At 42.5% G+C, this 16,220-nt stretch overlaps 1 protein-coding gene across 13 annotated transcripts in view; it reads right to left on the bottom strand.

Annotated features, from left to right (window-relative positions):
• The window catches only part of FRYL (FRY like transcription coactivator), a 267,043-nt gene that overhangs the window by 45,949 nt on the left and 204,874 nt on the right, over positions 1-16,220 (bottom strand). For 12 of the 13 annotated variants that reach the window (XM_053577717.1, XM_053577710.1, XM_053577715.1 and 9 more), the window contains 9 exons: positions 12,464-12,723; positions 11,972-12,112; positions 8,940-9,108; positions 5,778-5,862; positions 4,916-5,028; positions 3,773-3,923; positions 2,997-3,100; positions 1,872-2,057; positions 84-288 (listed from right to left, as the gene is read on the bottom strand). In XM_053577717.1, the coding sequence (XP_053433692.1) occupies positions 84-288; positions 1,872-2,057; positions 2,997-3,100; positions 3,773-3,923; positions 4,916-5,028; positions 5,778-5,862; positions 8,940-9,108; positions 11,972-12,112; positions 12,464-12,723 (1,414 nt within the window). The remainder of the gene's footprint in view (positions 1-83; positions 289-1,871; positions 2,058-2,996; positions 3,101-3,772; positions 3,924-4,915; positions 5,029-5,777; positions 5,863-8,939; positions 9,109-11,971; positions 12,113-12,463; positions 12,724-16,220) is intronic. The other variant, XM_053577713.1, reaches the window with a different exon arrangement.

Here is a 16,220-nt window from a genome sequence, read left to right as displayed (position 1 = left end):
ACGAAAATACGACTCACAACAGCTGACGAATGGAAGGATGGCTCAACACACACACCTCAGGGTGGGAGGGCTGCAGGCGTTACCTTGAGGTAATGAATTCCATGAGGGTTTTGACTTTCCCATCCTGTTCCACTGAGATGTCGACCTCATTGAGGATAGTGGTGTGCAGATGTGAAATGGCAGCACTGTTATTTCCTAAGCTGATACTAGAAGAGGTAGAACTTGAGCTAAGCCCTGAGTCAGTCATAGGGGACGGCTGGTAATCAGGTATAAAATCGTTAATGCCTGCTGAAAAAAGAGAAAGGTTGCCGTGAATACCTAAAGAAAATAGAACTCCGTGAAGCACCTGAAGAATTAAACGATTGTTCTTTACAGACATGAGGGTTCACATGACATATGTCAGTGCTAGCTGATGTGAATCAGTGCTTCCACCTAGCCCCATAAACACCAAATCCCGGTAAGTCAATGTGGGGGCAAACATGGTTCTTGCTGTTTATTCTAGTAAAACTTGGCCATGTACATTCACGGTATGGTTCTCTGCCGCCATCTGCTGGAGAAAGCTGAAAGTAGACGTTTAAGTCAGTAGTGTTTGAACTGAATGTTACGAAAAATATTCTACAATTTTTGCTTCTGGGATGATAGGGCTGCAGAAAGACTATCTTAAAGACTATTTATAATACTTATGTTAATTACTAGACAAACACTGTTAAATGTTATTGCTAATGCCCACATTTACAAAATGACAAAAGAAACCTTAAAAGCAAACAAATAGCTTCAGAATTGTGAATAAAGGTGCTTTAACATTAAAAAGGCAGTAAACTTTATTTCATTTTCTTTTAATCCTAGTTTTCAAAGGCTATTAAGTTTTTTAAATAATTGCTGTCTTACTATATAGGGTTTTAAGTAAACAAGAGGGCTTTAATTAGTTAAAGTAACTTTAATTAGTAAGTAACTTTAGAATTCATGCATCCTATTATCTGATACTATTAGGGAAAAAAAGGTAATTTTAGTTTCTAAAAGTATTTTCCAGATTGTCTGTTATTAGACTGAAAGTACTGATAAATAGAATAGTTAAGTTAGGAAACCATAAAATATAACATAAAGTAAAAAGTAAAAAAAAAAATTAATACTGACAGTAAAATAAAATTTATATGAAAGTTTCATTGATTAGGAGTTTACTATTCCAAAATGTATAACTTTTTAACGCAGTAAATACCACCAAGTGAATAGAAAAATTTTAAATGTCTTGCCTTGTCAGTTTTCAGATCTTGTAAGGAGGTGAAATCTAACACAAGTTCAACATCATTCTTATAATTAGTGCTCAATAAATTAAGCACGCTTTCATTATATCCGCAACTTACACTTTCAGAACTTAAAACGTGTGAAAAAGATCCTTAAAGGCAATATAGGCTCGAATACTCTTAAATTAATTCCTTCTTTCACTGATTAACAAGTAACGTAAATGGTACTTGAATATTTTAACTTTTATTTAGCTGACTTTCTCTCATTCAAGATTCCAAATTAATGAGTATAACTCTACTTTCAATTTGTACTTTTTTTTTGAGACAGAGTCTCACTCTGTCACGCTGGGTAGCATCCCATGGCATCATTATAGCTTACAGCAACCTCAAATTCTTGGGCTTAAGTGATGCTCTTTGCCTCAGCCCCACGAGTAGCTGGGACTATAGGCATTGGCCATGACACCTGGCTAATTTTTCTATTTTTAGCAGAGATGAGGTCTTACTCTTACTCAGGCTGGTCTTAAACTTTTGAGCTCAAGCAATCCTCCTGCTTCTTCCTCCCAGAGTACTAGGAAGGCACAGGTGTGAGCCACCACACCCGGCCTCAAATCGTACTTTTAAAGCCAATACCTGTGAAAGTATAATCTAAGTGTGCAGTTTGTTTGACAGTGAGCACCCTGGGCTCATTACACTCCTTGTTCCTGAGGAGGACAGAAGCAACAGTTCGGATGTTACTGTTGGGTCCCATTACTATTAATAAGTGCAGAAGCAGGCGTTTGCAATGTTCATACACCTCAGGGTGGCAGTGGTCAAACCCTGAAACAGAGTAGAAAAACATCATTAGTAAGGAGAACTCATAAGAATTCTTGCTACCAAACTCCTGTTTTAAAGAAAGACAGAAATTATATAAAAGATGTTATGGAAGATGATGTATTACAAATTTTTTATTGTCCTAGAGTTCTTGTACACTTTTAAAAGTTCTAGAGTACTAGGGAGAATCAAAAGAAGTCCTGGAAATATATACTACCAGATGGAAATTAATTCTTTTTAAAGGCAGGCCTTTTTTTGTGCTTAGCACTTAATAGAAAGTCAGTAAGAGTTTGATTAACTGAAGGAACAAAGTGATATAGAGCAAATAGGTATGCATATCAAGAACACTCAGAAGAAGATGGCTGTCCTGACTTGCTTCAGAAAGTCGAGCCCATGAGCATCGAAGACGTTGTAGATGGGACAGAACCAATGTGTCTGTTACAGGGGCACAGTGGAGTTTCAGGTGTAATAATCACTAACAGTCTAATTCTTTTGGGAAACACGTAGAATCTCTATTCATTTTCCACTCTATGAAAGTCTGTAATCCCAGAGGTAAATTAAATTTTACTCTTGCTAGCGATACAGAATTAGAGTGTATGTGTGTCTGTGTGGGGGGTGGGATGGGCCACAGGCTAACAGTGGGAATGAGGATAATTGACATGTTGTGGTTTGTAGACAGGCCAGGAATGGGTCCCCTCTTAGACCAGGGGAAATCACAGTGCAAATATCATGAAGACAATGCACAAAAATAGCAAACAGAAACATGCAAAAACATTCTTTTGTGTGTGCGTGTGTGTGTGTGGTTTTTGGCCAGGGCTGGGTTTGAACCCACCACCTCCGGCACAAGGGGTCAGCGCCCTACCCCTTTGAGCCACAGGCGCCGTACTATGCTGTCTTTAAATTATCATAAAAATGTAAAATGAAGGAATTGAAACCAAATATTACCTATAAAAATTGCATGAAGAAGAAGGTGGAGGTAGCTTTCCCATTCCACCTTCACACTATGATCAATGATCAGATCGGTCAAAAGGATCACCGCTATGTTACACCTGTAACAGATAAGAGTATTATAAATGCTTTACTAGCTCTGGGTAAACCTAGAAAAAATTTATACAAAATTCCTTGAAGACTGTAATACTGTATTTCACAGAAAACCACAGCTTATTAAGAAAAAAAAGAGGAAAGACAAATACAGCTGAAGAATCCATTAACCATGAAGTTACAGTGATAGAATAAAACACAGGGACCACCGGCTCCTGGAAGTCAAGAGCACTGTTTTCTTCACCTTTCAACCCTAGAGACCTGGCACACTGCTTGCCACATAGTAGGTGTTCGCTATATGCTCAGTGCATTAATAAGATCTTAAAGGAACGCAGTAATTGTTCTATTGTGACTTCGCTAAGTAGAATTCAGTTTAACACAATTCAGAATAATTATGCCTCCTACGAGAAAGTTGTATCTTTCAGATGTAGCAACTGGGTCCCAGAAAGGTCAAGTCACTACGCCAGACACCCAGAAAAGCAGCAGCAGATTAAGATTCAATAATGCTGATTTTATATAGTTAGGATGCTGAGGTTTTTAGATTTCTTAAAATCTGAACACACTCATCCAATTTGTTGCTTATTGCTTTTTATTCCATGTCGTCAGACAGCATAAAGAAAGCTGAGGGAGAGTGCAGAGCAACTTGGCTCGTAGGGAGGAGGAATGACGCTGTAGTCCACCTGTGAAGAGGTAATCCAGGTGATGACGTTTCAGGCACGTAATCCACCAGTGGCGACCAGCAGCCTCCAGCTGGTGGGAAGGGCAGTGGCTCTCCTTGGTTATGCTCCATCACTTTCAGTCGCCAATTAGAATAAAGTGGCATTGAATCACCTATCAAGATAAAATGATCTCATTTTCTACACCATCTAATTTCTGCCAATATAAGCAAACTCTAGTAAGACACCAACTATTTATAGCATTGGATAAAAAAATTATGGACCACTATTCTGACGGATGTTTGCTAGGAAGACTTGGGTATAAATAGTATCAAATTAAGCAAATCAGAGAGAGAGAGATTGAGAGAGAGACACAGAGAGAGAAATTTAGGTTCCATCCTTTATATCAAAGCAAAACTACATTAGCCCGTCATTACGATTCCATAATTGATGTCCAAGCCAGGAGACCACATTATAAGTTAAGTTTCCTTAACGAAGGCCTAACAAAAAGGCCTTCTGTTCAGTTCAACATTTCCTGAGACAGGACCAACACAAATCCATTGTGGAAGGAACTCTCTGCCCTACCATGGTGGGGCTGCAGGGTGCAGTAAAAAATGACACCAAGACACATGAATTCTGTGTGACATGGGTAAGTCACTTAACCTCTCTGGACCTCAGTTCCATCATGTACAAAATGAGGAGATTGGACCAGATCATCTTCGATTCCCTTCCCAGTCTGAAAGCTTGTGCTTCACTGGATCTTAACATTATACTGAGACTCGGTGGGTTATTCACTTTGCAATTGCAAGAGAAAACCTCTTTTAGCAAAATTTAAATCCGCGCAGAAATAACAAATCTGTTAAGAAAGAAAAAAAACTCGCCTGTTTCCAGTGTTTGTTCTATGATGCACCTAAGAACGAACTTTTATGTTTTTTGTGATCTATAGGGAACCTGTTCTTAAAAAAAAAAAAAAAACAAAAACAACACTTCTATTGCGTCTTAAAATCACTGCTTCTTAAAATAAGACATACGTTGGAACACCATTAGTGGCAGTTAAGTACTCTTTTTAAAAATAGTTTACTGGAAAAATTTACTAATATTAACATAACTAACTATACACCTTAACATGATAAGTTAGTTACAGAAAAAACATTTGGAATTTATTACTTTTTTCTTCTTCATAAGATCCTCCAGAGCTGCTACTGTACCGAGATTCTAGCCTGTGGTGCTGACGGTTCAAATGACTGTTGAGTCCACCGTACGTGTCCAGGTGCACATAGCTGTGGGAACGGTCACCGGAGTTAGTCACGGGAAAATGGGTTTGCACTTTATGTTTCACTTTCTATGTTTGAAAAAGAACATCGTGCACAAAATATTAACAGAAGTTTGCTATGATATGTGTTCATTTCTATCTTATAATTCAAAAGCCTAAACTTGTAGTGAATTATTACTATCTAAAGATAAACAGGTATGGTCACAACATTCTGGTATGTAGAAAAGGCAGAGTGACTACCTGTTTAGAAATGTCTAAACTGTAAGCAACATAAAAAGTGACTTGTGAGGGTGGCGCCTGTGGCTCAAAGGAGTAAGGGCACCGGCCCCATAGGCCGGAGGTGGTGGGTTCAAACCCAGGCCCGGCCAAAAACTGCAAAAAAAAAAGTGACTTGTGATACTTATCAAACTCCAGCTAGACATCCATTAGCACATATAAAAAATTTCCCACTCGAGAATCTTTACTATTGAAATCATCAATGTGGAAAATTTCCAACATGGACATTAAAGCATGCTATCTTCTGTACTGCATCTCGTGTCTCTTGTAACTGCGGAAGTCAAATGTGGCCGGAGCATTATGATTTTAATACAGTTCTTTTCTTTCTTAAAATGTGTATACATGTTCTTGGTATCTGTATATTTCTCTGCCAGAATTTCAACACAGTAAAGCAGTCGGCCTCATGCAGGAAGTCTCCTCTATTTTGCTGAGTGTCAGTATCTGTCCACCGGGATGTCTAACGACAACTGGAGTCCTCACCTGTCCTCAGCGCTCTCTTTCATTGGCTTGTGATCAGAACTGCTGTCTGTGGGCGCCACCATTGTATTGCTACTGGAAGTAGTTCCTGCAAAGACAGAGCAACACTTGTCAATTTAAAAGCCTGCAATAACTATAAGAACAAAGGATTTCAGATTACAGATGCCAAAGCTCCACTCAAATGAGAGCAAAGTGATTTTAAGAAAGGAGACTGTTGCTTCTCCGGCTCTGTCACAGAGTTGATGCCCAGCCAGCCAGCCGCTGCTCTGCACCGGGGGTCAGGACTGGCGGAATGCACCCCAGGAAATCTCCTAAGACCTTCGGGGGAGCCAACGAGAGAAACAGAAATAAAGGAAGAAAACTAAAACCAAAAAGGAAGCCGGGCATGGTGGCTCACGCCTATAATCCCAGCACCTTGGGAGGCTGAGATGGGAGCATCGCTTGTGCCCAGGACTTGGGGACTAGCAAGGGAAACACAGCCAGAACCTGTCTGTACAAAAAATTTAAAAATAATTAGCTGGGTGTAGCAGTGTGTGCCTGTAGACCCAGCTTCCTGGGAGGCTGAGGTGCCAGGCTGACCCCGGGAGCCCGAGGCTGCCGTGAACTGTGATGGCGTCACAGAGCAACACCTTGCCTCTAAAAAGAGGAATGGACCAGGAGGGAGAGAAGACAACGGTCACAGATCTTTGGATGCTAGAAAAAAGACGAGAATTAAGTATTAAGTAGGTTAAACCCAAAGCTGGTAGGCAGGAAACCAGAAACCTTCCCTGTCTGTATCCCTGAATCTCTAAAAGGCTCAGGACGAGGGGCAATGATAGCTAAGCCTTTCAAGTAGGGGGTGAAAGTGGTGATAAAAATAAAACTGGGTGAAAACCAAAATTTACTCCCCTGCCTCTTGTTGATAGGTGGTTCTCTCTCCCCACTTCCAGAAGTTCTTTTTTTTTTTTTTTTTTTTAGTGATAGAGTCTCACTTTGTCGCTCTCGATAGAGTGCCGTGGGTCACAGCTCACAGCAACCTCCACCTCTTGGGTATAGGCAATTCTCCTGCCTCAGCCTTCCGAGTAGCTGGGACTACAGGCGCCTGCCATAATGACCGGCTATGTTTTTGTTACAGTTTGGCTGGGGCTGGATTCAAACCCATCACCCTCGGTATATGGGGCCGGTGCCCTATTCACTGAGCCACAGGCATTGCCCTCAAGAGCCTTTTCTGATGAGAGCAAATCAGAAGATTTCTGAAGTAGGGAATATCACGTACAGCTGAAAGAGGGAGTCAATGAAAATGTACCGGATGGTCAACTTTGATACTGTACCCCTCTGCATCCTTTTTAGTGCACTGGGCTTCCAGAAGGCTTTAAGATTGAATGTATGAATATATATAAATATATATAATTCACAGATACACACAAACCCCCTTTACCAGAGGCGGGTGGATGACCAGCAGAGTTTTTTAGAGCAAGACCCCTATCTCTACCACTAAAAATAGAAAAATTAGCAGGGTATTGTGGTGGACATCTGTAGTCCCAGTTACTTGGGAGGCTAAGCAGGAGGATTGCTTGAACACAGGAGATTGAGCTTGCTGTGAGCTAGGCTAAGGCCATGGTGTTCTAGCCTGGGCAACAGAGTGAGATTCCATCTCAAAAAGACCTGAGATTGATATCCCTGAAATTATCCTATCACAAAGGACACAGTCAACAAGGTCCACATATACTTACAGAACTTAGAAAGTTTTAATGCTCCTCTCTTTAGGAAAAGATAGATCTAGAATTAGTAAGCTTTTGAGGAAATAGTTTCCTAAAATAAATCAAAACACAGCTATTTTGGAAGTTAAGGCAGAAGGATCACTTGAGGTCAGGAGTTTGGGAGTAGCCTGGGCAACATAGCAAGACCCCACATCAAAAAAAAGAAAAAAAAAAAGATAAACATCATTTGGGGCACGGTGGTGCCTGTTTGTAGTCCCAGCTATGCCAGAGGAATGCCTAAGCCCAGGAGTTCAAGGCTGCAGGGAGCTATGATTGTGCTCCTGTACTCTGGCCTAGGTGATAGAGAGACCTAGTCATTTGGACAAAAAAAAAAAAAAAAAAAGGAAAGAATAAAGACAAATCAGCAATACAGAGAAAACAGAGACTTCTGCTGTGAGAAGAAAACTTTATAACTTTATCAGATACAGAAAAAGACAGTCTAACTGTGAAACATAAATAGGGTGCTACTAAAAAAATTATAATACAAAACCTCTTTAGAATTAAAACATTCTAGCACAGCAGTTCTCAGCCTGTGGGTCGTGACCCATAGGAACTGTATTAAAGGGCCGTGGCATTAGGAAGGAGAACCACTGCTCTAGCAGATATGAAAAACTCCATTGGAGCATTATTAGAAATTCCCTAGAATTCTCCAAAAGCTAAGAGATCAAAATAGATAATAAAAATTATAAAAATATAATTTAAAATATTTCTAATTATACAGATAATGTTGTTATTAACATGCTGAAAACATTTAATATAAATTGAGTAACAAAGAGTTTCACAGAACATTCATCTATAACACCTTAGATAGTGCAATGAATTTCACTGGAAGTTATTCCGTTAGGAACATAGTTTCTTTAACAAAAAATATTATAATAATTATTACTATAATATATGTGTATACATGTAAGCATACATACTCACTTGATTATATATGATGCATAATATATATCCAAATAATAATGTGAAATTACATAAATAAATTTAGAAAATTCTTACTTGTCGAAATTAACGCACTAACTATAGTCATTTAAATCTGCAATTGTTGTATAGGAATACATAAATTTATATTCAAGCTCTGAATAATTATGCAAATATTGTTTTTCTACATAGTATTAGAAACCCTTGTCAAATTTCTCTACTCATAGGAGGATTTACAAAGTCCTCAAATTAATTACCGTGAATAACTCATATTTGTTTACTTTTTCTCGATAATGATACTTAAAGATGCAAGAAAGGCTGAAGTGAAAAATTTTATACAGTTCCTCTTTCAATATAAAGGCTTTTTTAAAGAAATAAATCTTTGTGTGTCTATTTGAGATTTACAATGTGATGTTAGGGTGCATAGAATGGGGACTACAGGAAGCACCTTAACATAACTATCATCTCAGAGTTACAAAGCAATCAATTTAAAGTGACTCCTCACCTGAGGTGACAGAAGGGACTTTACAGCTGGAAGTGATGCGGTAGTATGGGGGGTTGTCCATGTGTGTGACCGCGGAGCTGACCGGGTCCGTCAGCTGCAGTTCACCCACCAGCTCTTCCAGCAACTGCACTGTTTTGTCTCTCCCTAAATACACAATCACTTTCTTCACCTGTCACAAAAGCAAGCATTCAGAAAAGGAAAGGTAAAATATTTACCTCGTAAATGTGTCTGGAGGCAAATTTCAACAGAGTGGTAGATGGAAACACATAATCGGAATCTGCGTTGTTAGCAACAAGGCAGCAACCAGCTCTATGACGCGTCGCCCTCCAACCCTCACGTTACATCTCATCAGGAGGGCAGGATGTGCCTATGGTTCCTACAGCTCCATGCACTTCCTTTTTTTTTTTTTTTTTAAGCAAACAAAATGCTTTTCTATGAAAGTTTCTTTTTTAATGAAAAAGTTTTTCATTAATATCATTCTTATCCAGCCTGAGCAAGATTGAGACCCCAAGTCTAAAAACTACCCAGGCATTGTTGTGAGCGCCTGTAGTCCCAGATATGTGGGAGGGTGAGGAAAGACGATCATGGCTTGAGCCCCAGAGTGGGAGATTGCTAAGCTGTGCTGGAAAAGTGAGACTCTGTCTCCAAATAAATGAAATGTCATATATCATTCTTAGATTTTCCTCTGATTTTTAGTCAGCCAGCCTTCAAACCCAGAATTTACCTTTTATTCTGCCTTCCCCATTTCCTATATTCAACAAGAATAGTCATTAAGAGCCAGGGACTAGAACTCAAAGTACTCTGCTGGGCTAGGAATGTGCATCTACCGCCATTTACTAGCTCATACATTCTGGAAATTTACTCAGTTTTCTCATCTGCAAAATGGGAACCATAGTAGCACCTGCTTCATAAAACCATTAGGATGATGACAGCAGTCAAGGTTTGTAACGCACTTTAAAAACAGCTAATACACAGTATGAATTAAGTGGAAAAACACTATTTTAATAATACATATTACATACGTTTTAGTATTAGGTATTGTTGAGGTAACTCACTAACTGATCAGCCTTTTTCCTCACTACTTTAATCCTTACTACTAAAAATGTGGTCCTGGCAAGATAAGCATCATGTCTGGAGTTTGCTAGAAATATAGACTCTCAGGCCTGACCCCACCTCCAGAAACAGAACAAAGTCCCTGGATGATTCATATGCACACAGACAAATAAGGACAGATCTTCAAAGATGACTTATTATACTGCATCAAAAATCTTATAATGGTTACCCCAGGGGACCGAGCCATCTATACACAGCTCTTTATTCACTTCTGAACAGGCACGTGCACTCCTGCCTCTGCGGCTCCTCTTGGCCTAAGTGACATTCCCAATCCTAGTCCCAGCAAGCCTCAAAGCCCCACCTGCCACCCACCTCCACCCTTCTCCATGAGGCCCACTGACTTGCCACACACAGGTCTGGGCTAGAAGTCCAGCTCCACGCTGTGAACGGCTGTGTGATGTCAAGGCAGTCACTCTTCTCTCTGCCTTGATTTATCCATCTATAAAACTACAGCCATCTTATCAAACCCATAGATTTATAATGAGAATAAAATAATGCGCATGAAGTGCTTACGGAAATAATAACCAAGAAATTATTATTATTGACATGAAAAATGACTCCTTGTAAGTTCCTACTAAATGACTATTCCCCAGATTTCACATTATAAGCCCATGCTCTTCACCTTCTGGCCCCAACTCACTCATTCACTCACCCACTTTCTAAGTGCCAGGTACTTTTCAAGGCACTGGGAACGTGGCAAAGAACCACACCCAGAGAAACTCCTGCTCTTAAGGAGCTTAGAATGTAGTGTGTTGAGACAAAAAGAATGAGGTAAATACATAAAATATAAGCTCTGTTCAGGGACAATTAAGTGCCTGAAAGGTCAACAAAGCAGGGAAAGGGGAAAGGAGAGTGTGTGTGGAGGTGGTGTTTGCAGGTGTCGGGGGAAGGGGCAGCAAGGTCCCAGAGGCCAAGGAGTGAGCTTTGTGCCATCTGGGAAAGGGAAGGGAAGAGAGTGCCAGGGCGGGAAGCCGGGAGCAGCAGCCCAGTGCTGGGAGTCATAGTCAGACAGGCAACGTGGGCTCACGTCGTCCCCACCACGGACCTGCTGTCCTCTAGTGCTTCTCAGAGATTCCAATCCTGTCACAGACTTGGCCAATGGCACGTTCAGTGACCAAGTGAACTCACAGAAACACTGGATAAAACAAAGAGACTACGTGGTTTGTCTGAAGCAGGGCATGGAAGCAATGTTGCAGCAGCCCCGGGCAGCACAGCCTCCTAGGGGACACACCCTGGGGTGCCACATGGGACTGACACCTCTGCCTGCACACAGGCCGACAGGTGTACATGCATGGGTGTGTGTATTCAATTTAATCCTCATGTCTGACGGTTGCAGAGTGTCATTTTCTTCCCTAGAAGGCAAAGATGCCATCTTCCTCATTTTATATCTCTCCCCACGCTTTTCTTGTGCCAACAGCCTGAGGCACAGTCCCGCAGGTGCCGAGCTCGCACTCACGGTCTTGCTCTCAGACCCAAGTGCCAGCTCCCGCCTGGCAGAAACTAGAAACCCCCCCAACTTTGTGGACGGGGCTTCGATATCATTCTCCCGTGTCATCTCACATCCCACCAGACCACTGTGGCTCCAGGTTATTTGCTCTTAGTGCTTTGCAATTTTCCTTTGCAGCCCTTATCACAACTGTATATTAAAAACATACTGATCTACTCATTAAAATAAATCAGGTATGGGTTTACAGAATAAGTGCCATGTCTCCCACTGGATTGTAATTTCCAGTTCCATGGAAATCATGAAACCACGGTTTCCCTAACCATGCTGGATAACATTTGTTGGATGAATCAATGAAGAAATCCACACGTTCCCCTCTCCTGATCATTCTCGTCTCTTTGTCTTGCCTCTGCTAGGCAACTGTTGCCCATATACTAACATAACATCTGGTAAATAGATGAACTTGAATACGTACGTAAGGCAAGAGGCTTGGTTCACTATTCACCCCACAAATGCTGATCAAAAAGTGCAAAATTATCTTCAGGTTTTTCGGCCAGCCGTCTGCAAGTGTGGTCCACACGTTCTCCACCTCCGACCAGGCCAGCTCATCGCCATACTGGAGGCAGCACACACAAGAAGTATTTCAGCAATAACCATCGGTTACAAACCAAACTTGCCACACCACAAAATATTAGACAACGATGTTCTTATGGACAGCTGTAATCTTTTCCACACTTTAAAAGGACAATCATTTCTTTAAACACATCTAAGATAAATATCCTTAGCCATGTATGATTAAAAAAAGAAACTTTGTATCTAATGAGAAACTTTTTTAGAATAAGGAAATTACAACGCATTCTGTCCCATTATCACAGGCTCATCTGACTTCTTCACCAGTTTCTCACCATGTTTATTCTTTCTAACTCAATAATTCTGGCAGCAACAACAAACACAAAACCCAATTTACCTTTGCTGTCATATACATCAGATTGTTCAAAACCATCGCAGTGGCCTGTGGGGACCCCCAGCCTTCTCCCCGTAACCAGCGCCTGCTAGTCACCATGAGTTCTCGGTCTTTCAACGAATCATCTTCCTCTTCCTCATGTCGCTTTGACGTGGGCAAAGGTTTTAGATCCACCAGCTCGATGTTGTTCACCCATGGCAGAAGGTAGTGCAGCATCGCCTGGCGCCCGGCGGGGTGGGCTGTCTGGATCCGCTGGCTCACCTCTGCAGGGAGAGAGGGGCAGAGTCAGAGGACGGTGCAGTGTTGCTCTCTTTGATCTGTAATTAATGTCAACATCTTTTCCTTAAAGAATAGGAAACCAGATCTTATCCATGCCATTCACAATTATGAGTACTAGCTTTCTTTCCAATAAATGTCACCTCAACCGGGTGCTATGGCTTATGCCTGTAATCCCAGCACTCTGGGAGGCCGAGGCAGGTTCAGGACCAGCCTGAGCAAGAGTGAGACCCTGTCTCTACTAAACATAGAAAAATGGAGGCAAGAGGATCACTTGAGACCAAGAGTTGAAGGTTGCTATGAGCTATGACACCATAGCACTCTACCCAAGGTGACAGCTTCAGACTCTGTCTCAAAAATAATAATAAACAAATACATACATAAACAGATGTCACCTCAGTGACATCATTAGGGAAATGGACAGCTACCTACTTCTGGATATACAGCTAAAAGGATTGAAAGCACAGACTCAAAGACACTGCACATCCTTGTTCGTAACAGCAATATTCCCAACAGCTAAGAGGTAGGTGAAGCAACCCAAATGTCCACCTACAGACAAATTAATGAACTCACTGTAATACACGCACGCCGTGGAATACAACACAAGCCTTAAAGGGACGGGGAGAAGAAGGGAAGTTAGTCCTGTCACGTGCTGCAATGTGGGTGAGCCCTGAAGACATCATGCTCAGTGAACTAGATTCTACTCCTATGGAGCATCTGAAGTAGTCAAATCCACAGACAGCAGAACGGGAATTACCCAGGGTGTCAGGAGAGGCAGAAGGGAGGCTGTCGTCAGTGGGCGCAGAGTTTCAGCTCTGCAAGATGAAGTTCTAGGGATCTGTTTCACAACAATGTGAAGATACTTAACACTTCAGAACCATACACTTAAAAATAATTAAGAAGGCAAATTTTATGTGTTTTTAATTACAATAAACAAATAAATATGACCTAAAGATAAAAGATAATCTTCACACAGAGATTAAGCTGACTCATTAAGAACCTCAGCTCTCCTGGCTCTGAGCAGGCGAGAGTCCTGGGAAGTGCCTGACCCTTTTGCATTCACCTCTTTTAATCCCATGACAGACGGGTGAGGTGGCCAGCGTCAGAGTGATTTGCCAGGGGGCAGTCCAAACACGAGGTTGATTCCAAAGCCTGTGAGCCTCATTTACACACGAATTTCCATGTAACACTGTGAATGAAAATCCTCCTTCCCCTCTGCTGTCCTTCCCCCCCAGACCTTGTATTTATTTACTCATTAGAAGGAGTAATTTAGAACTTGGCTCTGGACCCTCTGGAACTCAGAACTCTGGGTTCCAATCCCCCAGCTCTACCACACATAGACTGCCTGACCTAAGGTCACCATGTCAACTTCCAGTCTCCAACTTTTATTCTCGAAAGGGAGGGTCGTAAAACTAGATGCCTCCTGAAGTTACCGTGCGAATCTAGTATGATGCCAATGAAGGGCTCAGTCTGACACTGGATGCTCAACTCTAACCTTTTACAAAGATTCCTCCCATTACCACATCAATTTTATTCCTGCTGGTACAAAATATAAGACCTGGGAAGTAGCTGAAGGATGAGATTCTGACCAGTAGGAAGAGTCCATGGGTGGGTGGGGGGATGGGGGGAGTTAAGGCCATAGCAGTGGCTTAACCTCCCCCCAAAGATGGGATTGTGTGAGGCAGCGGCCCAGGATGAAGCCCTGGAACTAACACTTAAGATATGGATAGAGAGGGTGGCTCACAACCAAATCCTAGCACCCTGGGAGCCCAAGGAGGGAGGATTGCTTGAGGCCAAGAATTCAGGACCGGCCTGAGCAAGAGTGATCCTGTCTCTAAGCAAAAACAGCTGGGTGTGGCGGTGCTCGCCTGTAGTCCCAGCTACTCGGGAGGCTGAGGCAGTTTGCAGTGAGCTACCAAGATGCCATTGCGCTCTACCTGGGATGACACAGCAAGACTGCGTCTCCAAAAATAAAATAAACAAATAAAAAGATATGACCAGAAGGAAAGAATCCAAAGTGACAGAAAGGAAGTAGTTCACAGTAGAAGAAAATCCAGTAAAAACATTTCTGGAAATCAAGAGCGGTCTGAATTTAAAGAAATATAAGGTGGCTAACAGCATTCTCTGCGGACCGTAGCAGAGAGACTGAAGACTCAAAGCCAGTGATTAGATTCACCAGTAGACAGTGTGTGACAGGTATGACACCAGTGGAGTGTAGAGGCTACCTGTGAAGATCCAGGCACGCGGAACCAAGGCTATGCACATGGAAACAGGGCGTGCACACCACGCAGGGCCGGGCACGGGTGAGTGAGGGGGTGTGCAGGAGGGAGCACTGGATGTGAAGGGCTGATGCACAGGGCCTACAGTAAAGGAAGGGGCAAACCCTTAAACTTGAACGTGAGCAGAGTTTATGTGGACACCTGTGTCTATGCCTGAAGAACACTGCACTCATCCTGCCGGGGAGCAGTGAAAGTGAAAAATCAGGTTACATATGGAATTTCTTCAGGTTCAGAGGCTATGTTTTGGCTTCAAAATATAAGCAGAGGAGTTAAAATTAGTAGATGCTAAGGACAGGAGTGTCTAAAGACAGAACTGAAGGAGAAATGACAAGGACGTGGAGGGGTGGACATGCTCTAGACCTGCGCCAGCAGACATAGGCCGTTACGTGACACCAGAACCACCTGTGCCCTGAGAGCCCTGGACCTCTCTGCCCCTGCAGAGGTGCCTCCAGCAGAAGCTCGGCAGCAGCCAAGTCGGTGCTCCTGGTGCCATGCACTGGTGCCACTGCCCACCGTGTCCACGGGGAAGAGGCCATCAGGGACATCAAAACTGGGACAAAGGAAGGGGCATGAGTGCGCCTGCTTTTAACTGAATGCTAACAGTCTCAGTTGTTTGATTAGGGGTGGAAACTATTTCTACTGCTGAGACAAGTGCTGTGGAAGGTTCTCCAGCAGGCTAAGGCCACCATGTCTTGAGCCCAAAAGGCAAGGACAAAGCCACAGCAGAACTCTAGTCCCTGAAGCCAGTTTGGGTGCACGTCCAGTACCTGGGTTAGAATAAGCCCTGGCTGCAGGAGACACGCAGAGAGGCTGGCTGGGTGTCCTGTGTTCTCGTATTAGAACTTCTCAGTTACAGGGTAAGGCTCTCTGAGGACTGTGCACGGAACATTCATCAGACTGAGGGTCAACTGGAGGAACCCAAGAAATTCTCCTAAATCAGAGTCTGGGAAGACCAGCTAGATAGACTTCTTTTTTTTTTTTTTTTTTGTAGAGACAGAGTGTCACTTTATGGCCCTGGGTAGAGTGCCGTGGCCTCACACAGCTCACAGCAACCTCCAACTCCTGGGCTTAAGCGATTCTCTTGCCTCAGCCTCCCGAGTAGCTGGGACTACAGGCGCCTGCAACAACGCCTGGCTATTTTTTGGTTGCAGTTTGGCCGGGGCCGGGTTTGAACCCGCCACCCTCAGTATATGGGGCCAGCACCT

This window comes from Nycticebus coucang, chromosome 23 (assembly GCF_027406575.1).
Source record: "Nycticebus coucang isolate mNycCou1 chromosome 23, mNycCou1.pri, whole genome shotgun sequence".
Classification (NCBI taxonomy): domain Eukaryota; kingdom Metazoa; phylum Chordata; class Mammalia; order Primates; family Lorisidae; genus Nycticebus; species Nycticebus coucang.
This window is presented reverse-complemented; position numbering and strand designations above follow the sequence as displayed.